Raw genomic sequence first — 27,547 nt, 5'->3', positions numbered from 1 at the left:
TGTCTTCTCCACATTTCTGCAAAGGGTTGTGGTAATTCCATGGTTTTATGACCACGTTGGAGCTGCAACATATACAATCTCGTGACCATCTCCTTAGAGCTCGAACAAAAAGGGGTTCACATTTGTCTCTTGGGGGAGATCGGCTGAGTGTGACATCCTCAACAAAGAGTTTACTTCTCAAGACTTTTGGCTGAAGTCCTTGTCTCTTCCTGTGCTTAAGATTAGAAGTCTATGATTATCATAGGCTGATTAGATTTCTAGAGAGGCTAGAAAGAAGACAAAAAGGTGAACAGGTGGTAACAATTTCTGTCACACGTAGCCAGTGTCTCGGGGCGTTAAAATATCCGCAGACATGAGAGCGCTCACGGTGTCCAAGGAAGTCGTACGCAGGGTGTTTTGGTCACTTGAAGTGAATGTGGAAAATAAAATCTGCGTACAGATCCAAACTCTACAAAAAAACTGTTCGGAGCTCAGTTGATTAGAAAGATAAAAGCTCGGAGCGAGCGGTCCTGGTTCTGCGTCACAGTCAGCGGCGTCAGCCGTGGGAGGAGAAGATGGGCCTGCTGATGTTGCTGTTGGTGGTCATGGCGGCCAGTTCCCACCTGTAGCGAACAAGGAGACAGAGGTGAGCTTCAGACCAAAGAAAAACAACACATTGTTTCCTTTTAGTTATTAGTCCAGACTGTTGAAACCAGAACAAAAGAACAGAACGTCTACCGTAATATTCTGCAAGGATAGTTATTGTTAGTCTTGTTTTATTATTGAGGAACAGCTCTAACAAATGGGTTTGGACTCTGATTTCTGTTTTTTTTTCCCACTCTCCGATGGTTCAGGGAAAAATTACCATGGTTACCGAATGATCCTGCATAAATATAGGCTCTATTTGTTCAGATCGCGAGATCGCAGTTTTAGTGTGAAAGCACTCCTTAACCTTCAAGAGCCTCCAGTATACTCCAAAGTAGTCGGGCGTAGACGCCACATTGGATTTTGTTGGAAACATATTTATGGTTTGAGCATTTTAGGCAGCTGATGTCTTTACTTCATAATCATGATGCTTTTATTGTTTTAATTTCAACTGGACCTTTATGGTTTGAAATAGCCAAGATGCTAAAAAATCTACGAGAAAGACAGTCAATCAAGTAACTGTGACGTTTGCTCCCACCCTCCCACCAGAAGGGCTACGATGTGGACGAGCATGAGGAAGGCCCCGCTGTAACACGAGAACCAGGAGCAGGGCCCGACAACAGGGTCTAGTGCTGACCTGCTGACAGGTCAGAGGTTGAGCTCCAGATTGTTATCACTGGCTCTGGTTTCACACTCACTCCCTCTCAATCGCTTTGTTGGTTTTTTTGTTGTGCGCGTGTGTGTGTTTAAGGAGGGGAGGTTGGCATTGGGGCTGGAGATGCCAGTGAGGGGCAAAAGGGAGTCGACCAAAGTCTTGTGACCCCGCCGAAGAAGCCACTCAGGGTTAGAAACACATCGGCAAAGTGGGGAGTGTACAAGGTGGCAGTGACGGTGCGAGAAAAATGAGACGCTAAGAGGAGTAATTAGTCTCAAGTTCCATGGGGTCCATGTGTTAAAAAAAAAAAATCCTCTTCAGATGTACTTGCCTAATGAGGACTCATTAATATGCTCATCAAGAACAGGCTTTAAATGGAATGATTGCGTGAATACTATCCCCAATTATGTTCCATATTAGGAGGTTGGCAGACAGTAACTGCTGAAAACACACTTTGTATTTTTCCTTTATTTAAAATCTGTCTGTAACAGTTAACAGTTTCCCTCCCGTGTGATTATAATCCCGTTAGAACGTCACAAAAAAGTCAAAGAGGTGCTCTCAAACTTTTTAGTCTCTCTTGCAAGTGTCAAAACTTCAGTGAGAGGGTAAAATTATCCATTATTAAACTATTCCAATGTCTCTTTAGGCAGCAATGTTTGCCTTATATTTATGCCGCACCTACAGGACTTTTATTTATTCATTCTGCCATTTAACTGGATTTTACTGGATCTAAGAAAGCAAGTTATTCCGTGACTTTACATGTATGTATTATCTTTGGAGAAGAAATAGAAAAAAAAAAAAAAGGGTACAAATAAGATTCCTTTTTAAGTCATATTTCAGTTCTCCATGTTTACCATGAGCTTAGAATCAGGAGCGGACTGGCGCTCTGGCATGCCGAGCCTTTTCCCGGTGTGCCGACGTGCCTTTTGGACAGTAACAGTTGTAATATTACCATAATAAATTCATAATTTAATGATTAGTCATAATATTTCAAGATTGAGCAAATTGGAGGATGTGTCCCTCTAAATATATGATATGGCTTTGTTCTGCACACTCGCAGCTCAAGCAGCCAATGACAGGAACTCTTCTAGCTACCGAGCCAGTGACTCCTGTAGTTACATCCTGTCCAATATGAATAAACAGAACCATTAGTGGCACTCAACTAGAGCTCATAGTATAGGACAGATACGTCTTAAGTAGCAGCTTCTGCAACATTATTTTCCCAGCATAGTTTCTTATTAAGCAGCGATGTTTTTGGAACCTAAAGATGGTTAATTTTCCAACGACGCAAAATGAATCAAGAGCCAAATTGAGATTGTAAGTTTTTGCCTTATTTTTGGCCTTATTTTTAGTCTCCCCATGATTGTCTGATTTTTCTATACACAAATCTTTGTGCTATTAGTCAGAGGATGATGCAATTACATAAAAATGTTACATGTGAAGATTTGAAGTAAAGTCAGACAAAAGCCTGAATAAAACGTACTACTGGTTAAATGAAGGATAATGAGCCGTAATTTGCCTCTTTGAAAAACAGCCTTATTATTGGGACAGGCAACAATGACAAACTGCATGAACAACATTATGCCAATGCTATGGCCAAATAGCACTAATGTCAGAGAAGAGGATGCTTGTCTGACCTGATATCATGCGGGAGTCCTGACTGCTCCAGACTGTATTGAATAACAGCTATTTTGCATAACGTCTTCAAATTAGGGCCTGAAAAGAAGAGAAAGTGTAATGAGTCACAGGCGTGTTTCTACCAAAGCCCAGAAAAACAGCTGAAACAAAAACCACAATGTTCATGAGGACAGTGTTAAATTACCTTGGCGCACAAATCATCTTATTACAAATTTCCTCTCAATTATGGCCACCGTCATGTCTGCTCCACCATATGTCCAGTGACAAACAGTGTGAAGGCACACGCGACTGGCACGTGGAAGTGTATGCCACAGGGGATGCCACCGAGTACTGCCAGTCCCATACGCTCTCAGCATCCCTGTGTAAACCCGCCTACACACGCTGTGACCTGACAGCATTGCAGGCTACCCCAGTGCAGGGAGGAAACGACTATATTTGGTAGTGCAAGAGGCGGAAGTTCCCCGTATGATAGCACCAAGCAGGGACAAGGCCAGGCATACTAGGCCGGGGTAAGAAATGGTGCCAGGAAGGTATTGGGTCTATAAAATGCACTGAGGAGACCACAGGATAGACGTACATTTGAACACATGTTGAATAGTGTTGAAATTTACCTTCACTCAATATCTATTTCTACAGAGTGCAGCTTGAACGCATCATAATAACCTCCACTAATTGTTGGCTCCGTTATAAGCAGGACTGCTAGGGAGACTCGGCAGACAGCCGGGGACGAGCCAGACACTGAGCAGCAGAATGGGAACCAATGACAAGATTTAAAAAGTGTCTGATTAAGTGGGTTGTTACAAGCGTTTTTAATGGAGGTTCCTCCACGCCTCAAGTTGGACTTGCAGTTGTGACAAAGTGTGTGTGGCTGTGATGTTATCGTCTGTGAACGACAAAAAAGCAGAAACAGATCGGCCGGTCACCTGAAATAAGCTGAAAAAAAAGGGATGCTTTTTATTGGTGCATCTCTGTTGAAAATACTTACAAAGGCAACGTGTGGTCGTGTGGGGATTTATGAATCTCACTGAATATCTGCATGTGGACGATTACACACCTTCTTACGCTAACAAGTGAGACATGGATAAAACCAAGAATACTTACTGAAGTCTAAGATATACAGGTCTGAATGATCCATGAGGTTAAATTCGTCACCCATTCCTTGCTCTGGACAGGGGCTGTAAAGAGAAAGAAAAAAAGTTGTATTTTTTTAATTTACAAGCGGTTAAAGCGTCAAACCAATCCAGGAGGACAACAATAACTCCTTAAACTTCCTGTCCGTTATCACAAGCATGAGCCCCACGACTTGCCAAGGTTATATTTGCGACTCAACTGTTTAACGGGGCAACTTTATTGTTTCTTCCCTCAAGTCATTCCTAGAATTCCCAACAATTAGTTACAAACAGACCCCCAATTATTTAGCCTGTCATCCACTCTTACCAGCTTTCTTTAATCACCAGGGGTCATAATCAAGGAGCCACAGATAAATCCTAAAAACAGCAGTGCTCCTAACATTATTTTATCACGGGCTGGCATGATTTAAGCCCACAGGAAGTGTATCACTGCAGTGAGACGGCAGGCTGACCCGTGCTGATAGTCTCCCAGACTTGTGCAGCCGTTGATATCACTGCACATCTGTTTCCTGCCACGGCTAAACACACACACACACACACACACACACACACACACACACACACACACACACACACACACACACACACCTGGTGTACCACAGCTAAGAAATCCTTGTTTTAACACTCTTCAGTCACCACTTTTGCAATCAATTAAAATGCAAAACATGGCAAAGATACCGTAGAAAAACACAATGCAAAGTAACAGTCTGCAGGAGTTCAGCTAACATCTTAAGGAAAATGTATTCACACAGGCGGAAAATATATTCCTGTAAATGTACAAGATGCACATCACGGCTTTGTATCCACAGCGCACCAAGAGACCTGTTCAGATTAGTGTATAAAAAAGCACTTCACAATTTACACCACCCAGAGGACAGCTTCAGCCAGACAGGTGGATCCACCAAGCAATTTAGTGTCTATAAATATCTATCATGGAGAATAACTGAGGGATTTGGTTGCCAGGTTTGGTCCTTAAGAATAGCTTTGAAGGATGCTTTCGGCTGCGCATGGAGCATCCAGTGACTGGCATGTGTCCAAACAAAGAGCATAGGACACCATTAGAGTACTGTTGAAGGACACTGGCTGAAACCACTTGTTTTAAATTATTACCATTACATGTATTGTACCTCCCTTTCACTTGCATTATCATTCATTGTCTTGTTGCACAGAAAATCTCTCCTCTCTCCTCCACTGTCTCTCAGCCCATCAATCTCTCCTCCTCTCCGCTGTCCTCTCCATTGCGTCTCCCTTCGCTGCGTGTTCAGGATGTTGTAAGGGTTTTACGTTGCTAATCTTCCCTAAACAAACACCGTAGTGGCTTAAAGCAGCCAGGAGAGGTGCAGAGCACGAGCGCAGTGGTCCCAGGGGGCCAGCTGGGGAAGTCATTACGCCCCCTGCCCCCGCAGGAGGCGATCCACCGGGGCTTACCCCGTGGGCCTTTATCAGAATACCCTGGAGCACCCAAGCCCCCACCATCATTAGACGGTCTACTCCGGGACCTGCCGTTCAGTACTGACTAACATCACTGGGGTGATTAAAATGGTTAAAGAAAATCAAAAAGAAAGAAACACTAATAGAGACTTCTTTACAAAAAGTTGCAGCTATAAGATGACGAAATGGAGAGATTTCTATATATATTCTTGTATTGTTTATTTAAGTTTGATACGAGAAAAAAAAAATCATCTTCTATAAAAGTGGGGGGACAATGGTCAGCAACTTCCATGGTGGCACTGAACCGTACGGTACCTTTGTCGAGGACATTGACTCGTACTTCAGTCTGAGACGTTGCGACTGTGGCCAACAACTGGCTGTAGCGTCAGCAATGTGCGTGTCATAATGGTCTCGAGCTGGTCCTCATCAAATGTCACAAAATCAATTTAATTATTACAACATTTATTATCTTGTATGAATTTGGTTTTACATCTTGTCCGCATACTGAAAAAATATACGTTTAGTGGTTGCTTTGGACACCAGCAATCTGTCTCCATCACGGAGGTAACGAAAAGTAGCATCTCTATCTGAAGAGCACACTGCAGTAGCCGTCGACTACTGTGCAAGCTCACATGGAGAGCGGGTACAAGGCTTGGATGCTGACGCGCGAAAGGGTGCAGATAAGAGGATGCTTTTACAGAGAGCAACGTGAAAGATGAAGATTGCGTCCCCTGGTTCGAGGCTTTCTCGCATATGCTCATGGACAACGTCGGCCTGGGTGTGAAATTCAGCAGAACATTAGGGAATGGTAATGCTTTATTGGTCACCACAAAAGAAGAAGAGCCCGTAGGGGCTCGTGGAGGAAGGGAAGAGCAGGGGTGCTAAGAGGTGTCCGATAGACTGGCAGAAGCGGGAAAGTCACAGTGAGCGACTTTATGTGGCATCCTGGTGTTTGATGGGCCACTTTGTTACTTGATCAGCAAAGTATCGCTATGTGTGAAAGTGCTCCTCCCCCTACAGCAGCGCTGGTTCCCAGTCTAAATGAGGGCAGTGATGCCGCTCCCCCACAAAAAAAAACACTGGTTGCTATTTCAAACAACACTCAATGAGGGTGTCTAATCACCCAATTGCCAGTTCTTTCTAGCAATGCACTGCCTGCCTGACCTCATTATATCCAAAGCTCGGTCTAAAACCTGAAGAAGAAAGCGCTACAATCGTAAAAGTAATGAGGGAACAACGAAGAGCCTGGAAACTCCAACTTGTTTCAAGTGTCCAAGAATGTAATTGCTTTCAAATTCTGTAAAAGGACTTTCAGAGACAGCAACAACGCAAATTAAGTGGCAAGAAAACGATTGAGCTCCCATCAGCAACACAAACACAGATGTAAACAGTATATCTGGGTCCTGTCGTAGGCGTGTCTTCATTGACCATATCCTCATTCTTGGAGTGATATGATCTGCATCCTTTTCCTTTCTCCACTTCCTATTGAACTTTGATCCTTCAGAACCACCTAGCTCACAGGAACTCATCACACACTACAACTTCCTGCAGAGCACCTTATCAGGATGGCCAGACATGAAATCTAATTATTTTAGTGAAACTTTACTTTACTAAAACATGGGGGGGAAAGCTGTGATGGGAGGACCAACAACAAAAACAGACAGCAATAATAACCTTACTTCAACATTAGTGATGTTAGCAATCTGCAAAGCAACATTACTTTGAAAATAGACATTTAAATAATATAAGATTGCTGCAGGACTGTTATAGTGGTCTTGAATGTTGTTGGAGGAACACTATCTTATCTCAAAATATGAAGTAATGTACTGCCAGTAGTCACATTCATTATTTTGCCCTCTGTTTTTACTGTCACTTCAAAGTCAAAAATATTTCATTGAATACCAACGCCTACAGGATCCGATGGAAGGTGCTTACTAAACTGTAGACTAATAGACTTGGTTATCACCAATCGATAGATTCCCGTCCAGTTCTTTTGCCCTAATCTCGACTGTGTCGCCTCGTCTTACCGAGCTATCTGTGCCCCCTCCTGGGCAGTGGCTGGACAGTGGATTAAGACCTTTAGTTGCCCAGACATAAGCCCCATGCAGAGGGTGAGACACAAACTACCGCTGGCTCCCAGAGAGAGACGCCTGGCTTCAGATTAGACAAAGGAGATGCCAGCTAGCAGAGAATGCATCTCAAATTGCGGCCCCTGTGGACAAAATGTAGTTGGACTTGGTGGTGGAATTGGAGAGAAAAACTCAAGCAAACACAAATGCAGTCCCTTTTGTCAGGATAGGTTATGAGCCTAGCGGCCTGTAAAAGTGAGGAAGAGTACATTAAATAGTGTCTCAAGACCTTGAACACAGCTGGTTAATGTATATTTGGGGGAGTCTAAAGGGTCAATTGTTCCTCTATAGATTCATTTTTGAAAAATAAGAGCTAGAGCCCCAATCTTCACCTGCAGCTGAAGACTAGCTTCAAGGTCAGCCACCTAACAGGAGACGCTCACAATAGAATACACTGACGAACATACAGCGGCTACAGACCATAGTTTTATCTCTTGAATTCCAACTGTTGTATATATATTGCACACTGCACAACTGTTTTACATTTCAACCACACTATAGTATATTCTTTCGTACAAAAGTGCAAGATCTCAATTATTTTACTGTTTTTAAGTCACAGCAAGCATATTTTCTTTATTCTGCTTCTTTGTTTTACTGTTTGATATGTGTGAATGCACTGTCAGGATTGATATTCATTGTTTCTGTACTTTGTGCAATGACAATAAAGAAATTGTATTATATTTTGTCAAGAGCAGCTCATTAGTGAACCAGCTACATTTGCAAGCCAATTGATTATCTCCTCATATCCTGCTCTTTTATTGCTACGAGTGTTTCCTGTCATGTTAGTTGGATCATTCTCTGTCACTAACAAAAGCTCGTAGTGTTTCAGAAAAGTCTCTTCCTCTGCCAAGAAGGGTTGTTTAAACATGACTTGCCAACTGTGAAACGAATATCCTACTATTCCGGTAAATTAATAGGCCGGTCTGCTTTGTTTGTCATTTATAAAAAAATTGTCTCCATAGCAGGGCATTGTTCCACAGAGGGGATCTAAAAAAAAAAAAAAACAGAGGTGTTTTGTTTGTGATGACAGTAGTAAATCACGAGTTAAACTGCTACTATTTAGACATGTGAATTGATGTGGACAACAGCATCACAAAGCGTCGCCTATGCAGGCTGTTTATTTGAGCTGCTGTGTAACACTCAACCCGGTGACTCCTTAATGTATACAGCCTGTTAGTGGGTTAAAGAGGGTTAAGATGCAGATGAAATACTATCATGAGCTTGTCTTTGAAGAGTAAATCACGGTGTAGCTGTGCTGCCCAGAGGTCCTGTCCCGACACGTGCGGGATGCCCCGTGTCCTGTTGGGGTCATCTCCACTGTTTGACAGGTTTTATCTTGAGCCTACGAAGTGCGTGCACACACACACACACACACACACACACACACACACACACATACACACACGTGCGCACAGACAATTAATAAAGGAAACTTCTGCAGCCTACCCTTTGACACTGAAGGCCAACAACAACATGTGTGTGGCATCATAATCTATGGTGTGTTGATAGGCGTGTTTCCACGGAGCCATGCTCCCCTGCGGCGGACCTGAAGATACGATAAAAGGTGCAGAACGTGCGGCATGTACGACATGAGCATGCATGTTCAGGAATCAACTGAAAATCAAAAACAGAAAGTCTGGATATTTGTGCAATGCTGGGCAAGAAAAATAAAGTGTTTAAGAATTAGTTTGGCCTGAGTCCTATGTTGTGTTTAGTCTAACATTTGAACTGTCAGGTTCAACAATGATAACAAGCCACACTTAAACCGGCTGGACTATCATAACAGCAGACCTTTCAGTCATTGATAAGGTGCAAAATGCCCTCGTAGGTGATATCGAGGCACCAGGCTTTTGACCTTCCTGATCTACCAAACAAAATCACTGGACTCTGCCGAAGCTCTGCGGCTCAACAGCGAGCTGTTTTGAAATGACCAGTTGAATTCCACATGGATTAAATATCACGGTGAGATTCTGGTGGATTAAACAAGAGGTTTTGGGGTGGGATGTTTTGACTACCAGGGAGATTACCTGCTATGTAGTCTCACCCTTGCTCAGAGCCACACATTCTCCCTACCTGAAAACCCAATAGAGGACAACTGACAGATTAAGTCTGTTTGAAACTTACATTGCTTCTAAAAAAAAAAAAATTTTTTTTAAAAAAACTAATTTTTGAATCGATTCAAAACTAAACAAACAATAAGAAGAGGCCCAATAATTGAATTATCTAATGTTAGGAAAGGCGTCAGCATGCTTTCACTAAATTTGCCAAGTGACTGTGCATATTGCCAAATGGAACACATGCGTTCAGGCTGGCAGAGAAACGCGATCGTGTGCGTGTGTATGTGCAGCACTCTGACGTCCGCTCAACAAGAGGAGCTGTGAGTCATTAAGTCACGTGAACGCATCGAGACACAAACACAAACAAATGGTACACTACACCGGAAGTAGGACATATCAACCGTGATCTTCAATTTGACTGACATTTTGATCGAGGGATAGTGAAACACAGGGAATTGTGATATTTTGAGGCTGTAAAAATCCTTCTGAAATTTCTTGTTTTGGAAAGATGCCTAAAACACATTGCACACATTGGGGAACGCAGTCATTTAAGATGTTGAGTGCAGCTGTGCCTGAATTAAAAAGACGTAAGGACATGAGACAAAAGCACCTAAAACTAGGACCAGTAAATATCATCCAACTGTGGAGACACAGTGCCCACAATCTCAAAATTGGGTTTGCAGGCCTCTGATTGGATGACATGTGGTACATTAAGAAGAAAACAGTAGACATAAAAATGAACACTCATTGCCAGCAGGTGGCGCACATGTTAAAATTGCAGAAGCTAGTACTTTCTTTGGCTGTAGGTGGTGACATCAACATGTCCACATTTGCCATCACTGCTTTTCTTTCCAATAGAAAATCGCACATCTTCTTTAAAACTAGTCAAATTGAACATTCATGATTTACTTCTACGCCCAAAAATCTCATACATACAATTTCAATAAACCATTAATCAATCAAGTTAGATGTGAAAATATGCCAAAAAAAGAAAACAACAACCAACTATATATTCATCCAATCGTCCAACTCTACCACAGACCTTATCTGGCCTGCCTAAGCACAGTGATGACATCAAAGACACTTATTCATAGAACAAGGCCACTTTGGCATTGTTAGACCTAAACTGACAGCCACTGGTCTCTGCTACTCACAGTGAAAGGCAATTAAAACCCCTTTGAAGAACACATTATCAGCAGTCCACATATAGGTGCTGAAGGCTAAAAGGGCACAAAATCCAAATCCTGCCGACCACTGGGATGTTTCCGTTTACCAAACGGCAGAAAGGCAAGCCTTCAATCACAGAGTAACAACAGAACACAGAGGTGATTTAAACCAGTCATCATTGCGGCCGTCAGAGAGTCATGAATACCTGTCAGTGAAAATATATCATGAAATATAATGGAATGAATACACGTGGTTATGTCCAAGTAGTTCAAGGGCCAGTGCCAGATTCCCCTTCGCAGATTCCAAGCTGTCTGCTCCCAGCATGCCAATCTGTCATGTCCTTGTTCATATCCTGCCCCTCATAGGATGCCCGGTTCCCGAGCTTAAAATGCATACAGATTTAGCCCAACCTGGGCTTGTCGTAAGCAATTATACACAGAGCGTGACGAATGCCAACAATGACAACATACTCTCAGCGGGAGATCCATAATCTCTGTGGCAACTCAATTTTAGCAGCGTTCAATTCCTCAGGAGGTTAGGAAAAGGTAGATATTCACAGGGTTTAGCAGAGTCCGCTGCTCTTTGCGTAGTGCGTAGGTGAAGGTCAGTGCAGGTGGAGTTAGTCATGCACGGGCCGTCCTTCGTGGGGCAGTGAGCAGGTCTCAGTAAATGAGTGTAGCAGAGGCGCTGAGGGTATATCAAATTGCACTCTGAGAAAGAATGCTCCCTAAGGTCATAAATCAGAGATGGGGCAGAATTTCGCGCCTTTCTGCAGCTCAGCAGGCCTGTTTACACTGACGTAAGTGGCACTCAATAGACTGCCACTAATGCCCAGTCTGTCATACACACGCAAACTCATGCGAGTGTGTTCCGAAAAAACATACTTACAAAACAAAGAAAATAATTAATTTAAACCTGTTTAATGCCAACAAATTTAACAGAGGAAAAAAAAAAAAAAATTCAATGTAAACATCATTAAGGCTCATTCAATCTAAATCCAAGCATATTCTAATACTAAACACTGGAAGGTTGCACTCGTAGCCTCTTGTTTTGCTTACACCGGTCTCTTTTTATTATTCATTAGAGTCTATGTCACGCCGTTGATGTTTTGTTAACACACTTCGGTGTTAGGTCCAGTCCAAAGTGCCCCCTTTGAAAGCAGAGGGCTCTCGGACTTAATAGCTTTAGTGTCCTTCACTAAAGTAATAAATTATTCCTGAACAAATTCCTGCAGGTAAAATAAATATCATAAACTGGAAAAAAAAAGGATCAACAGAGGGGTTCTGTTTTGGATCAATATGAAAGGACAACTAACCCAAGAAAACAAGATGTGGACCATAAATTTTAACACAATTTCCTTGCCAGACCAACCAAAATGAGAAGCCCCACAAAAAAAACACAAGCAAGGTGTCTAGCATATAATTCATGGTGGCATGTGCGAGCATTTGTCAGCTGCATTGAGACAGGCACGATAACTTTTTAACTGCCCTGGTGTTGTTAGGTCATGTAAAAGTAAACACAGGAGACACAGCAAAGGCTGGTTATTAACACAATGTTCACACTAAATTAGAGGCGCATATTGGAAAAATACTTGTTTCGTCAAAATCTAAAAATCAGGGCAAATCAAGGCGGAAACTGAAACACCAAGTGAATCTGAACAGGGAAACTTTCTTAGTACAGAGAAGAAAGCAAACAAATGTGTGAGTGTGTGATGAGAAGCTGCTTGGAGTCCGTTTGTGTGTCTTAGGTTGTGTGTGCGCGTGCTTATGGGAGTTCCTGTGTGTAAGAGGCTTAGGCGCACTCATGTAAACAACAAACGTGCAATGCTTGTCAAGAGAACCTGTGTGGCCAACTTGCTTAGAGCCTGCAAGGATCACGCTGTGATTTGTACAGTAACAGGAAACATCTTGGCAGACTTACAACAACTGAGCAACCTACTTTACAAATAACACAAACAAACCACATTTCTCCCCTTGTAAAGATACTTTGTGTGCATTCATTAATATATGTTAACAGCTTCAAAGTTGCATTGGTCCGGGAATAATAAAAAAAATAAAAATCTGCCCTGTTCCTTTTAAACAGGATGTTGGAGATACTGTGTTTGATTTCTTCCTCTCCTCAGCCAGCACCCTCCATCAATCCAATGGCCTCAGACACTCCCTTTCCAACACTATCGGCTCACAACAGGAAATCATGACTCCTGAAAACCCCTCCTGGACTCATCTTGGCGAGAAACCAAACTATGCATAACAATTCTTGATTTTGTATAAGCATTTTTTAAAGTTTCATATCAATAACTTTGCCGACTTTTGATTACAAGCATATATATATATATATATTTTTTAAATTGTAATGACTAATTCTAATATGAAAGGTAGCCTTTAAAAATAGATCTGCTGGAGTGCAGTAAGAATGACAGGTTTGCACTAATGTTGCTGCATATGGATGAATCAAGACTACACTTGTGTACTACTGTGTGCTCCCGGTGATGTGGCGACCAACGAAGCAGTAGAAAACGAATCCAGCAGCAGCCAGAGGCCTTCAGGACAAGAGGGCCTGTAGACGTAGTGGGGCTGAGAGGACTCTTATCCACAGCCTCCCCGATCCCCACTATCAGGTTTTCCCAGTGGGGTTTGCCTGATAACACAGCCTTGCTGATAACAGTAGCTCAGGCCCTGACTACGCTGGACCATGTTAATGCCGTTAGCTACCTCATTACTCCACTGGCTACTGGCCTATCACAAGCCCGTCACCAGCCCAGTGGCACCTTACCAGCTACGAACCTCCGGCAATCACAACTGTCTTAGGGCCAACAAGGGAATCATCACAGGCTGCCGTCTACAGGAGCCAGACCCTCCATTTGGCATATTGAAAAAGAGAGGAACGTTTTTCATCACAAGCACAGAGTTGTTTATTGAGCGCCTGTGCTTCACAAAGATTAGGATGACAAACGAAGAGTCAAGAGCGTAAGAAGTTAAGTGCCTGTAAAGAAAGAAGTTGGTGACGTTTCCATTTTGAGCCAACCTCTGAACTTGTTGGGCAGTTTTTCTTCTATTTATGTAAACTATTGAGCTATTCCTTTTATCTGATAGAGATATTTCTTAATATAATAACCACTTCACCTTGTTTTAATATCTTTAAAAATAGCCTGTCCCTGAAAAACTAGTAGCTTGGTTCCAGCGTCTATATCAGTCCTCAGAATCTGCCATTTTCAATGAAGCGTGAGAGTGTGAATGCAGGCAGAACATCTTGCATAAAACACCGTCATTGCCAGAGGTCTTGTCACCAAGGATATAGTCAAACACGCCAGGGAGCAGAAAAAGTTGCAGATTCTAAAGTTGGAGCTTCGAACGCCACTGGAAATACTGTATCACCTTCATAACTGGTTGGACACATTCGTACTGCTCTGACAGGAATATATTGCAGCTTTGCAACACAAGTTTTAAGGTACTTTTGGATGAAATGAGAGTTATAGATAAATCCTACTTCTAAACCCGCATGCATTGTCTTCCAAAAGCATACGATATGTTTTTAATAAGGATAAATGTCTTCCTACAAGCACCTGGATTCATCAACAACAAGCTAAAGTTTACAGTAAAGACCCCAATATCAACTGTATGACCAAGTGACGATGGTGAATGTGATGGGTAACCTGACTTAAGCAAGTTTCACGTTCTTTCAAGTTGGTTTTCTGGAACTAATGGGAAACAATGGGGTCTGGAGCGAATGACAAACACATTCTTCAATCTAACAACTGAAACATGTTTTAGATAACAAACTCCATTTGTTGTCTTTAATTTAACATCCATCTAAACGTGATATTGATATTTGATTATTTTAAAATTTGTGCAAGTGAGAAGCTGAAAGTAAACAACACGCACATTCAGCAGTGTGGCACTGCTCTCTTTAGAGAACAATGGCTCAGCTGGCACTCAGTGGTTTATTTTCATGTGTTGTCAGCTTAAGCTTTTAGTCAGCAGTACTCTTTGGGAAATGGATATAGGCTGAACAGAAGAAAAAAAGATGAATAATATTTAAACACTGAACAATTCAACAGAGGGATCTAGGACTGCTAATCCAAATTAAAATGTTTCCCTCCCCCCCCCACACCTCCTTTGAGTTTGTCTGTGTGTATATCCAAATATACTGGAGTGCTGTGGGTGTGGAAGAGAATGCAGGCCTGCAAACTTTGTGTCTGTATACATGTGTGTGTGTGTGTGTGTATATATATATTACTCTTTGGGGAGCTGAGTAATTAGGTTGAATACTTTTCAGAAAAAAAATTGCAAAATGTACTCAAAAACAGGGCACATCAAATTAACTGTTTTCCAGCTACATGCAAATATATTCATATTCTTAAATTGGTAAAATATACAATTATTGATGTATTTTTTAATAAATAATACATAATTTAAGAAGGAATTAAAAAAACAAAAGTTACCACTGGAATAATGACTGGGGGAACCTAACAGAAACAATATTTGGGAGCAGTCGTCATTAGTAATATGTTGTGCCTTACCTGGTTCCTCCAAAGAGGATGATTCGATCTCCAACCATACAACAGCACTGCCGTCTCCGCGGACATGGGCCTTTCCCCTTCGGCTCTACCTTCATCCAGGAAAAAGCTTCTGTACAAAGAATAAAGTTGAAATAACAATATTTAGACATAATGATGGAAGAGAAGACTGACTCAAGAGGGAATACTCTAAATAGCTCTAAAGAGGGATCTTTAGCACAACAAATCTTGAGCGGTGTTGGGCGACATCGTAGCAGCTACACAAACTCTCAGCCACTAAAAAGCTACATAAACCTACTAGTGCTTCTGCTAGTGCCTGCAGTTCATTCAGCTTCCTGCTATATTTAACCACAAACACAAGGCCCAGGGGTAAGGGGATGAAAAGGAGTGATTAAAGCAAAAAAACAAAATCTAGCAATCATTTGAACATAAACAACTTTCCATTTCATAAATAGAAATTAATCCTCTCTTCTGCTCGGCACAAGTGCAATATGAGTGACGATGTTGGAGCTCGCTCAGTTGATCCATATAAGGATGAAATGTGATAGTCTCTCACACTCTGAGCCAACAGCATCATTGTATCTCTATAGCAACAGGTCATTCAGACTTTGTTGAATAATTAGGACTATAATTGAGGTGCTGCCATCTAGTGGACGCAAAGCACAGGTTTACACAAATCACCCAGTTCACCATCGACATACACGGTACATTCTTCACCATAAAAAAACATGTGACATGCTAAATCTGGAAAGGTTAAAGATCAGTGTTGATAGGCTAACTGTTAAGATACACATTCTGTACATGCCCATTGTTGTGTATCAACAGTCTACCTAAATAGATGACTGAACACCATAGTGATCAATTTCACCAGCAATAACTATCAGAACTACAAAGCCACTCGAAAACCAAACCACTTTTCTTCAACCACCACAGTCTTGTAAAAGAATGGCCAGTAATAGAGACATTACTTCTTTCGAAAAACAACTTGAGAATCAATCTGCAGACTGAGACAGATTTGTCAGTTTTGAATCTGGGTGTTTCTGGCAAAAAGACCAGGCATGTGTGTTCCGCATGCGGGATAGCGAAAAAGGAAGCAGCCAGCCACGATCACCAGGCTGACAATGATGCGATGAGGGAGGAGGAGGGCATCGTCTACATGAGTCTCATGAGGGTCAACACGAGTTAGCACCTCCAGTGCTATGTTTCCTCAACAGAGGTTTAACAGTCATCAATGCAGGGAGAGCAAAACAGATGTACTACGCACAAAGCAAAGCAATGAAACACTACCGGGAATGACACACTTAACACCAGTGTTTGATAGCAACGTGACACGTTTTCCCCAAACGGACATAAAAGTGGTAAATCACCTGGGTTGAATTTCCAGAGGTCGTTGAAATGCCGGTCCAGACGGGCGTTGTATCCACCAAATATATACAGCTCCCCGTTGTAGGAAACTAAACACAAAAACAAAACAATTGTCCAGTCTTTATGGTCTTTCAAGCAGGTCAAGACATTTGCGGCGCAGTAAATTGAACCATGTGAATCTGTTCAATTAGCTGGATTTGTTTAATCAATGTTGGGAAAACATGCATTCTTGTACTGAATACATTTAAATTAACTATGAACACGGTTTGTATTTTCACTCCAAAAACAATAAAATTAAAAACTAATCATGCTTGAGAATGAAACAGATCGGTCACAATGGAAAATGACTGCAAATTACAGACAAATGAATAATCACAAAAATATATTTGATTCCATCAGTTCTTGCCCTGGAAAACATATTATTTCAGACTATTTAAAACTAACCATATGTTTAATGATAAGAGCCGGTTCATCAACCTCGCTAAGCTAAAAGGATGAGGAATTTCCTAACAACCAGATTGTATTCTGTTGAGCTGTTGGGTCTCACAATTCTCGTCTCCAAACTCATTCTGGACAGAATGCAAGCAATTTAGGATACTGACCTACTGAAATACAATATAAGCATTTAAAAGTGCTTCACGAATCATAAATCTGTGTTCACCATATTGATTTTATGTGTGTGTTTGTCTTACAGGCCGAATGACTCCTGCGTCCCTCTGGCAACGGCTGTGTTGGAGGTGTGCTCAGCCAGCAGTTGGTCTGTGTATCGAACACTTTGATCTTGTTGCAGTAGATCTCGTTGTTGGAGTGGAAGGGACCAAAGCGGTCTGCTCGGCCTCCAAACACAAACATCTTTGTCCCGATGATGGTGGCCGAGTGGAAGTCCCTCCAGCGTGCCGGAGTGCCCTGTGAAGAGAAGACGGGCAGATGATGTGTGACGGTTATACTTTACGCTCTATAAAAGTTTCAGTAGAGCGACGGAACATAAAGCAGTCGATCCAGGACCGACCTCGTCAGCTAGTTTTAGTTCAAAACCCTCCCATGTCTCCAAATTTCCAAAGCTCATCATCACCACTCTGGGTATAAAGCTTTATTTTCACACTTGCAAAAGGTGAGGCTTAGTGAACAGCAGCCGTGAGTAAACTGCGCCATCTAGTGGAATACGTCGCACACAAATACAATACTACAAAGTCACTCGAAAACCAAACCACTTTCCTTGAACCACCAGTCTTGAAAAAGAATGGCCAGTAATAGAGACATTATATTACATTTCGTGGAAACACTGATCTCAGAATAATAATACGATACTGTCATTGGTTACAAGAGTACTATGAATAAAAATGACAAAAGTGAAATGTGAGATCCGTTTCCACAGTATGAAACCGCCTCAGCCTCTACTCCCTATGCATTGAGCTGTGCTACAGCCACGGTAAAGCCTTTCACACCCCTTCCCTTCCAGAATGTGCTGCCATTGTTTTCCCACTATGCAGGCCAGCAGGCTCTTCAACTTGTTTTACAAATAGAGCAGTGGAAGAAAAAGCAAACCAGAAAACAAACTGATTATACAAATAATGTTGAAATAAAAAAAATGACCAGTTTAACTGTGAAACTGAAATAATTAAAACAACCTGGGCTGATCTAGGAAAAATAAGACTAGTAAGCACACAAGACGTAATGATGATTTTAAATGAGTGGAATAACAAAAATATATATTTAATAACGGCGTAAACAGTTTTTTGAATAAAAGCACAGCAGGTTGTTTTATTTCACAAAAGGAATGCAGAGCTGAGAACATGGCAAAACAATGTATTATTCAGTCACATGCACAACTAAATATGTAAGCACCAAACTGTAATCTCTGTTGACGAAATGTTATCAGTGAGGAACGAAAACTAGTTCACCCGAAGCACTAGTGTCTACGTCTAACATGTACTTAACAAGAGTATATCACGTGAACAGTCTGACTGCATACAAACACAAATGGCACATCCCAAAAGGGTACTTGGCCACCCACCAGGGAGCTGCATTAAATTTCAGTGCCTTTGTATCCAGCCAATCTGACCACTGAGCGCTTGTGTAGCAGTACTGCCAACCCCTGTAATAACCAATGGTGTGTTGATTTCCAACAGTGCTTTGAATGTAACCAAGTATGTTGCCAGTCCATTCTTTTGTGTTTCTTTGACTGAGTGCTTGGTGCTCCTCTTTCCTGGGGCTTGAATATTCAATGCATAACGTTTTCTTCACAGGAAAAATATATTTTTTTTGAAGAATTAACTCACTCTGGCATTGATTAACGACCAAACCATGGAGATGGTGTCCAGCTTGTGGATGTCATTGGAGAAGCAGTCAGCCTAAGACAGGGCAGAGGAGATTCATGTAATCATGTTTTAATGTTCAGCGAGCAAGTCCCACAGTGAAGAGTGACGAAGACTCACCAGCTGCTCGTAGCCTCCAAATATATACATTGCCTTTCCCAGGACGCAGGAGGAGTGACCGTCCCTTGCCCCTGGAACGGTCCCCGAAATCTTGGGTGTGAACCATCTGTGGGTGTCTATGAAGCAGGGAAAGCTTACATCAACTCTTAGCACTCTTGCGAGGGACCCAACTTCTTATGTTACGGACAAAACACTTGAGTCACGAGCACAGCCCCATGGAGTAAAAAAAGGTGTTCTCTCCCTGTCGCTATCACAACCTTAACATCAAACAGGTGCATCTCAAAGGCGACGTAGCCTCAAACTATCAATTAGCAGTGTGAATTAGATGCAGGTCTACTTACTGACATCAAAGGCATAAAGCACATTGCAGGCTCCCTCTGTGTCGTTACGACCACCCCAGAGGTAGATAATGTCATCCAGCAGCACAGCGGTGTGGCCGTAGCGCATATAGGGCACTTCACGGGCACGTTCATGTCCTCCTCCGATCCTCACTGGAGGCAACTTCATCCAGCGCAGAGACACTGAAGTACAAAACCATCCAGAAAGGTACATTGAGTACGTGCTTTATTCAGTCAATCATTACATACAATAAGTAAAGCCACAATCTAATGTACAAAAAACTTTTTTTTTAAATAACCAAAATGGTATAGGTGAGGTAATGCTTATATATTCCTATCCTAAATACTATTCCTACTATAGATAGATTTCATTCACACTTGTAACCCTGAACAATTGTTTTATAAACAATCCTTTTGAAAAACAAAAATGAGTTGATCATTCTTACATTTATGTTAGCGTTGTTCCATAATTTAACTCCTACAATATAAATACATCTTCTTTTAATCCCTTTTTTAGCTTTTTGTACAGCAAACTTACAAACATCTCAAATCATATTTACACTGATGTATTGAAAACAACTTACACTTAGCTCTGTACATTGTTTGCATTATTTTATAATATACCAAATCATTACATTTCCTATGCATTCATTCAGTGAAAAGTAAAATATCGTCAAATATAGACAAGAAAAGAAAGGTGAAAAAAAAACTTCAGAAAACAGGCAGCTCTGCTGTAAAATAGACATCAAAGAGAAGGAGCACAAAGCAAGTGTCAAGATAAAATACTGAAACAATAGCTAAGGTGGTCCCATTTCCATTCCAATCAGCCCAAAGGCATCTTCATCAAGGTTTGGTGCCACAGCTTTTATTTGTTTTTTTAATGGCACGACGTCGGCAAGTAGGCTCTAGCTACTTTTGGAAGTTGTAAAACCCTAAAGCAGGTGGCCGACCACACATAGAAAAACATATATATATATCAAATGGGTTACGAATAAGAGAAGGAAGCCGTTTTATAAAAGTTGTATAGCGGCACATTTAAAGAAAACACCTGTGTTTGTGGGACGGCAACGGAAAAACAGCAAACACAGAACATTTCACAAAACCGCAATGAAACGCTTAGGTTTCAATGCCAGCCGTTAAAGCGGTGAAGGTTTGACAAACTCTGAAACACTTTCATTTTCACTTTATAATTTAAAATAAAAATACTTTCCTGCGTCATAACAGTTAGAACGTAGGGTATGAAAGGAACATGCTTTTTCACCAACTTAGCATTCAAACAGAAACCAACAGCAGATAAGATCATTTTACATAAATACATGAACTGGGTCCCCGTGTGGACCAGATTAATCACTTTTCATGAAGTCAGAGTTCTCTTGGGACTCGCGAATTGTGTTATTTTTGAGTGTGAGTATTTTCCAATTTCATCTGTTTAATTTGAACACCTACCTGTGTTGAAGACATGCACATCAATCTGACGAAGTGTCTCGTAGTCCTCCCCAGAGCAGTAGCCTCCAAAGGAGTACACCTTGTGCCCCACCGCCACAGCAGCATGGTTGACTCTCCGCGGCCCTCCTTCTAGGTGCACCGACCAGCGCAACATTCCACGCGCAAGCACCTCTGTGACTGCGAGTCCTTAGACCATCACTTTGTCACCCGCCTGGATCCCATCAAGCCAACACCGTTGAAACCTGTGACCACAACAACAAGGAATGGCACTCTGCTTAGGAGACCAGTGGGGAAACTAGGAGGGGCAAATTGAGGAGAACACAAAGGGCAACGGTTTGTCCTCTTGGTCTATGAGTTGCTCAGCTCTGCTGTTGCTGACAAGCTCACACGCCCCTGTATTATCAAAGCTGGGAGGGTATTTTAAGAAGTGATTAGACCTACACCTACCACTCCTCTTTCTTTCTGCTCACTCTCATCCATGTAACCTCCCACTGCACTACAAACGTTTTAAAAATAGAATCATATAAATAATATACAACCCCTTTTGGGCGATACCTCGTCAATACAAAGCCCATATCAATATCATTACACACAAATGGCTTCAGTGATCTTTTGATATTAGTGAGATCCTATTCAGTAAATGTGTTTCTAATCTCTTGAAAAGAGAGCAACAGTAAATCCGTCTCTTGGATATTTGGGCACCTATTTGGACACTTGTGAAAACTAAGGACCAACAGAAAGCATGTGGGAAAAGGCCTGCAGCTTATACTGCAAGTCTAAAGTAACAGGCACATACTCAGTCACTACCTGTGTGTCTTGCAGAAGGCAAGTGCACCTGTGTCTCTGTAAACCCTACATACCTCCGCTTATTCAGTCTCAGTGACTCACTTACTCGCTGACCTCCAACCTTTGTTTGCTCTTATAAATAAACCCCCAAAAGACCATTCAACATACCAAGTGGAGCAACACGGGCAAGATCTTGTCGACAGGCAGGTTTTAGTCGAGTAATAGTTTTGTTGCAATTATTTTTTTAGAACATTGTTGTAAAAGCTGCCATGTAAACGCAAGACGTCCACATGGATTCAAGTGACTTCTCAAAAATGCCAACACAGTTGCAACGTGAAGGGAACATTTCCGCGTCTGCAATGCAGTAGCCCGGTTCCCCAGCAGTGTTTCCTGCACACATTGAACAGCAGTTCTTCGTCACATAGGTTAGTTAGACTTTGAGAAGAAGTGCATGTTTGAGAGGGCTGAGACACCCTCCTAACCCACTGAGCAGGACTTTGTTGATGTCAGATGACTAGCCATGGCACTGACAACTTGGCCACAATAGCTTAGTAGTCATTACGACATAGTTAACTTACAACCACATCCACGTGCACTACTGCACAGGTCTGGGTGGGCCATATAAGCTACATTGCGGGCGCACAGATAGTGGTTTGATAAAGCTAATCAACAGCCGGTGACATTGAGCTTCAACACGGTTACCAGTCCAGTCAACGCCTCATGCACTTGCTAGCTGACGTTAGCTCTACGACAGGAATAACAGACACCTGTGAGCGACAGCGACTGGCCTCCCACCCTCAACTTTACCAGCAACCGTGTCACGATAACAGCGTCCCCGTGTCCGACTCCAACCAAGTGCCCAGGAGGGAAAAGCTGCTGCTAGCTAGGCTAATGCTAATATGTAGTAGCTAGCTAGCTAACGTGAACTGAGTAAAACATTTAAAAAACGGCCCGCAAGAGTTACCGCAGCGGCGTTTATGTCCAACCGTGGCAAAGTTACGAGTTGGTTCGCTAAGAGACGGCCGTATCAGAGGAGGAATGTGCGTTAGCTACCTTCAGGTCGAGTCGGTTGTGGTTAACTGGTGTTTGGGAAAGCAGCGCTGTCCACTGGGAGCCCCTACCGTCTCCCTCGTGACGTGTTGGGGGGCGAGAGACGTCCGCGAGCACCCCCTGTCGGTAAAGACCGGTACTCACTGCAACTCTGTAGGAACCTTGTATGTGAACTTTGTAAAAAACATTTTTCGTTTTCCAAAACTACCGTTTACTCTTAATACTGGTTAGTATTCAATTCCTGTGTGGCTCTCTGATTTAACACGGACATTTGCACCATGTGAGCCCAATATATGCTAAACATAATTACAGTTTTAAGACTAGATTCTGATACATGGCCTCTCCAAGAGGGCCGACAGATTAGGTCATACAGAAGGGCCCATTTATAATTGATATTGTAGTGGTGATAATGTCCTAACAATTTTGTAGGACATTAAAAGTCTTTTCCACGGACGATATTTTGACATGGCAGTAGGAAAAACACAAGTGCTTTGATCTCAGGGTCCTGGTATAGTACATGTTGGCTCACTGACATGGCTTTCTGGGACACTTGAATAGGATGGAGTCGCTTAGTTCCACCTGTACTTTCCTGCTATTCCTATACAGGTATTTGTCTGCCGAGATAATGGCCTTATTAAATATCAACTGACAAACAGTGAACCTGGGAGATTTGGGGGGTAAGATAAATATGGAGTAAATATGGTCCCAAATATAAATATCTTCTGGTTACTTTCACCTTACTATGCCTCTAAATTTCATTCAAATGGAACAAGGAGAAGGGGAAATAATATATATATTTTGTGTTATTCCACTTATCACTCACATCCACATCACGTGCCTAATCTGAAATCACAAATCAATATGGTTGATAACAAACTGGTAAAGAAAGAACATTGTTTATGGTTGTAGAAACCCAGGTGACTATTTATGTCACACGCAATAACATAATTGCAGCAGTAGATGGCGCTGTCACATACATTTTATTTTGCTCTCAGGTCAGTAGGCTGTCACAGACCCAAACACATAGACCAAAACGTTTATAAGAATATGATCCCTACTTTAGCGTGATTGGTCAGAACAGTTGGTCTGGTTGGGGTGCAGTTGGGCAATGCATTTCATCATCTGATACTGCTTGGATGTCTGCCTCTCATGGCATGGTCCGCTACCACGCAGCATCCCTGGAGAGCTCAGTGTTTCAGTGTTGGTTGTTCTTCAGCATGGTGAGCATATGCTAACACAGGCTGGAGCCCATCTAATCTGGGGCAAGGCCAGAGTATTTCACCACTAAATAAGCCCAACAACCTCAAATTATTCCAGTGTAAGATTGTGGTCAAAGTGGGACATTTTTACGTATGAAATGTATATTGTATATTTAAAAAAAGACCTCCATTTTGTAAGAACCACTTCCAGCTCAATGCTGTCAATAAAAAAGAATGTGCGCTTTGGCAGCTTGCCTGGCTTGAAAAACAAAATAGCCTTCATCTGACCTAATCCTAGTACTGTGGTCCATATGACGGGACCAAAGGTTAAATGTGAACATCTCTGGAGAAACTGGCTATTTTGCAGTATGTGAAGCCTATCCTATATATATTGAATTTTATTGGATCCCCTTTAATCAGCCCATTTCACACGTCTAGACTGTAAAGATGACACATCATGCAACCTGCTTTTAAAAGCATTGCCTTACAAAGGAGTGGGTTTAGTGTGATCAACTTGGTTCAAAATGCTCTGGCTGAAGTGAAAGTAGAGCCTTGTAAATTGATTATGGCACTGAGGAGCCATGTTACAGCTGCCATGGATCTGCCCGTATCACTGCCCAGGTCTGGTCTGCTTAGGAGGGGCTTTGATTGATTAATTTTTGTAGGCATTCCAGCACCATGCCAGCTGCAAGTCATGCACAATGGGGAGCTTGTGCCTGGGACGCCCATATGACAGCTGCCCAGGGCTGCCCCTTGGAGCTCCGATAGGTGATTAGAGACCACAGATGGACACGCACTGAAAAACAGATTACGGTGCTCCGTGTGTGTGGTAGATTCTAAAATTATCATCACTCAGGAAGTGAAACTTGGTAGTTTGTTGATTTGTACAATCATTATAGATATAATGCTGTCAGTTTCCAAGTCTTGTGTTCCTTATCTCACTTGTTAGATGCGGATAAAATATCTCAAATTAGTTCTGACAGTCTGAACTGTAGATCCCAAAAGCTGTCTACTTAGCGGTCCCTTTTCGTACCATTACACAGTTGCAGTTAGATGATGTTATTGTCTGGAAGTGCACCCAGGAATTTTTGGAAATGGCTTGAAGAAAGTTTATTTAAATGATCACATGTCTGGGACACAGGATGCTATTTGGGGTAATTGTTTTGTTTTGGAGCTAGTATATGCAAACCTCATGTTGTATAATGATATGGGACATAATACACTAATATTATACTGAGGCACGCACACCTTCTCCTATTAGACTTTGTGTCGGCCCCAGTTTATCATATTGGAAACATTCTGCCTATTCACCAACAAAGAGAAAAGGAGCAGAGCTTTTCTTTTCCTGAAAATGACACGTACAACTACCATTACTTAGTTGTTCCAGTAGCTGATCATCTCATAAACACGTACGATTCGTCTCTTGCCTAACCGCTCATAACAGAGGTGATATTTGTAAGAAGTAAATAGAGCAAAAAAAACAGTGTCTCATCCCAGTGAGCAGAGTCCAGCCCCGCCCAAAGAAAGTAATCCTCTGCAGTGGTGCCCAGCCTGAGCGGCCTAAAAAGTCCAGCCTGCCGTCCCACCTGTCAGCCTTTGCACAGATTGCGTCACCCATCTGACCCTGCTGAGCAACCCTTCGACACATTTGCTTCGTGGTGTGTTTTACACATTTTATAGGTAGCACATGTGCTTGTCTGTCTGTTGTTATGCCTTGACATAGAGAACAGGAGTTGCCCAACTGCAGCATAGCTCTGCGAGTCAACAACAACTGCGAGAACCAACTGTTGCTGGGTATTCTTTGGGTAAACCCATGATGGAAGAGCTTTGCAATGCGTTGTGGCAGAGAAAAACACTGCCTCTACTTAGAAATGGCTCATTTGGTTAACCTTTTTCGTCAGCATGGCTCATAAAAATCCTAAGTGTGCTGTTATTATGAACAGTAAAAGCAACTCCACGCAAAATAAACCAATAAATGGAAGGCAAGGGAAAGAAACGCTTGCGGAGCTCGACATCAAAAAGCACTGTTATAGTTCAGTAAAGATTTTTGCAGAGTTATTTTCACCTGCTTCTCTGTTTACTTTTTTTAATAGAACTTGCCTGAAATTGTCTGTATCATGTTTTACAGTATAAAAGACATATCCCGAGGTTCTTTCATAGTTTCCATGTATTTCAGTTTCACATGCACAAAGTACGGTACAGCAGTAAAAAAAATTGTAACACTGCCATTCGTAAGTGTTTCATAATATCACACACTACGAAGTAAAAGTGCCTTTACCAGTTAAGGTCAGTGCATCAAACAGAGCAAGTACTCTGACGTACTGATTAGACTTCCTCAAAAGTTGGATTAGGCAGTCCAGAATGATGTCATAGAGCATGATCTAACTCTGTGGCCAGATGATTGAATCATACATTTTCCTTTAATTTGGGGGTTATTAAATGAACAGAGCTTCTCTCTGTGAGTTTCTAAAGAAGAAGATTGCTATTTGCCTCAGGTCATTTTTTCGCTTATGGTTCATTTGAATTAGGAGTAAAATTAGTACTTTGTAGATCTTTTTATTAGTTGGGCTGTGTTTCTGATTACCAATTAACCGACAAGCCATACTTTATGAGCAAAGTCATGTGGCCATGCAGGGAGGCCGGTTGTTGGACAAAGCTTCAAATCATAAACAGATGAGTGATTTAATCGAGTATTATCATTTCGTACTCTGGAAATAAAAACATGCAGAAATGCTCAGGCAACAGTTAAGATTGGTGTGAGTAGATACAAACCCTTTGGAGAGTTCAGCGGTTCATCTCTGGCCTGCAACACAAAGTTGAGTGTTTGCTAAGCTTCGTTGAAACTGAAGTTCTGCGGCTTGTTTTCCTGGAACTCGGGAAGTTGACAGACCGGGGAGTAGTTTGTTTTAACGGTTTGTGGTGATTTTGTTTGTTTGTGGCTCTCGACCGTCCACAAATAAAACCTAATGAAGGGTAAGAAATGCTCCCCCTAAACCCAGAATCTCACTGGGAGGCTAAAAAGGTTGTTTCCCTGCATGTTTTCCAATTCTCCTACATTCGGGTTGATATTTTGTGATATTGTGTTATTGATGCAGTTCAGCTTCTTTTTTGGTTTTCTTGATGGTGATAAGCATTCTCCTCATGTCACGATTAATATAATATTTACCATCCCACAGGGTCTTTCAGACTGGGCCAGCAGCAACAAGTATTTTCATCACTTTAATTATGTGGCTCACGTTCTATTTTTGCCTGAAGAGCCCCCTCACCCATACAGTTGGGACAGTTGCTTGGTAAATGCACAGCACCTGTTTTAAACCCAATTGTTATCCCACTCCTCTCGTAAAACACTGTCACCTGCTCCTATCATCCCCATGTGATGCTTGATTAAAGTCAAGTTTGATGCTCCGTGCTGAATACATCTTTAACTGAGAAATGTGCAAAACATGCTTCAGTCACATGTTGTCTCTTTGAAGCAACATGTGTGGCTTAAAAAAAACATGTGCTTTTCACAATCCAGACAAAATACGCCAAAAGAGGCAGCAGTCTAGTGAATAAGACTTTCTGAGCACCAATACCCTGCA

At 42.0% G+C, this 27,547-nt stretch overlaps 1 protein-coding gene across 1 annotated transcript; it reads right to left on the bottom strand.

The window, feature by feature from the left end:
• Positions 1-220: 220 nt before the first annotated feature.
• Positions 221-21,085, bottom strand: klhdc3 (kelch domain containing 3; the record flags this gene model as incomplete). The annotated part of the gene is made up of 10 exons (XM_079229366.1): positions 221-602; positions 2,917-2,995; positions 4,019-4,092; positions 15,351-15,459; positions 16,715-16,801; positions 17,405-17,618; positions 18,992-19,063; positions 19,148-19,263; positions 19,489-19,668; positions 20,932-21,085. The coding sequence occupies 10 exons, from the start codon at positions 21,083-21,085 to the stop codon at positions 536-538; spliced, it is 1,152 nt and encodes a 383-aa protein (XP_079085492.1). The 3' UTR covers positions 221-535.
• Positions 21,086-27,547: the final 6,462 nt, after the last annotated feature.

This window comes from Taurulus bubalis, assembly GCF_910589615.1.
Source record: "Taurulus bubalis genome assembly, chromosome: 14".
Taxonomy (NCBI): domain Eukaryota; kingdom Metazoa; phylum Chordata; class Actinopteri; order Perciformes; family Cottidae; genus Taurulus; species Taurulus bubalis.
The sequence above is the reverse complement of the archived record's forward strand: the minus strand, read 5'-3'. Positions and strand labels throughout refer to the sequence as shown.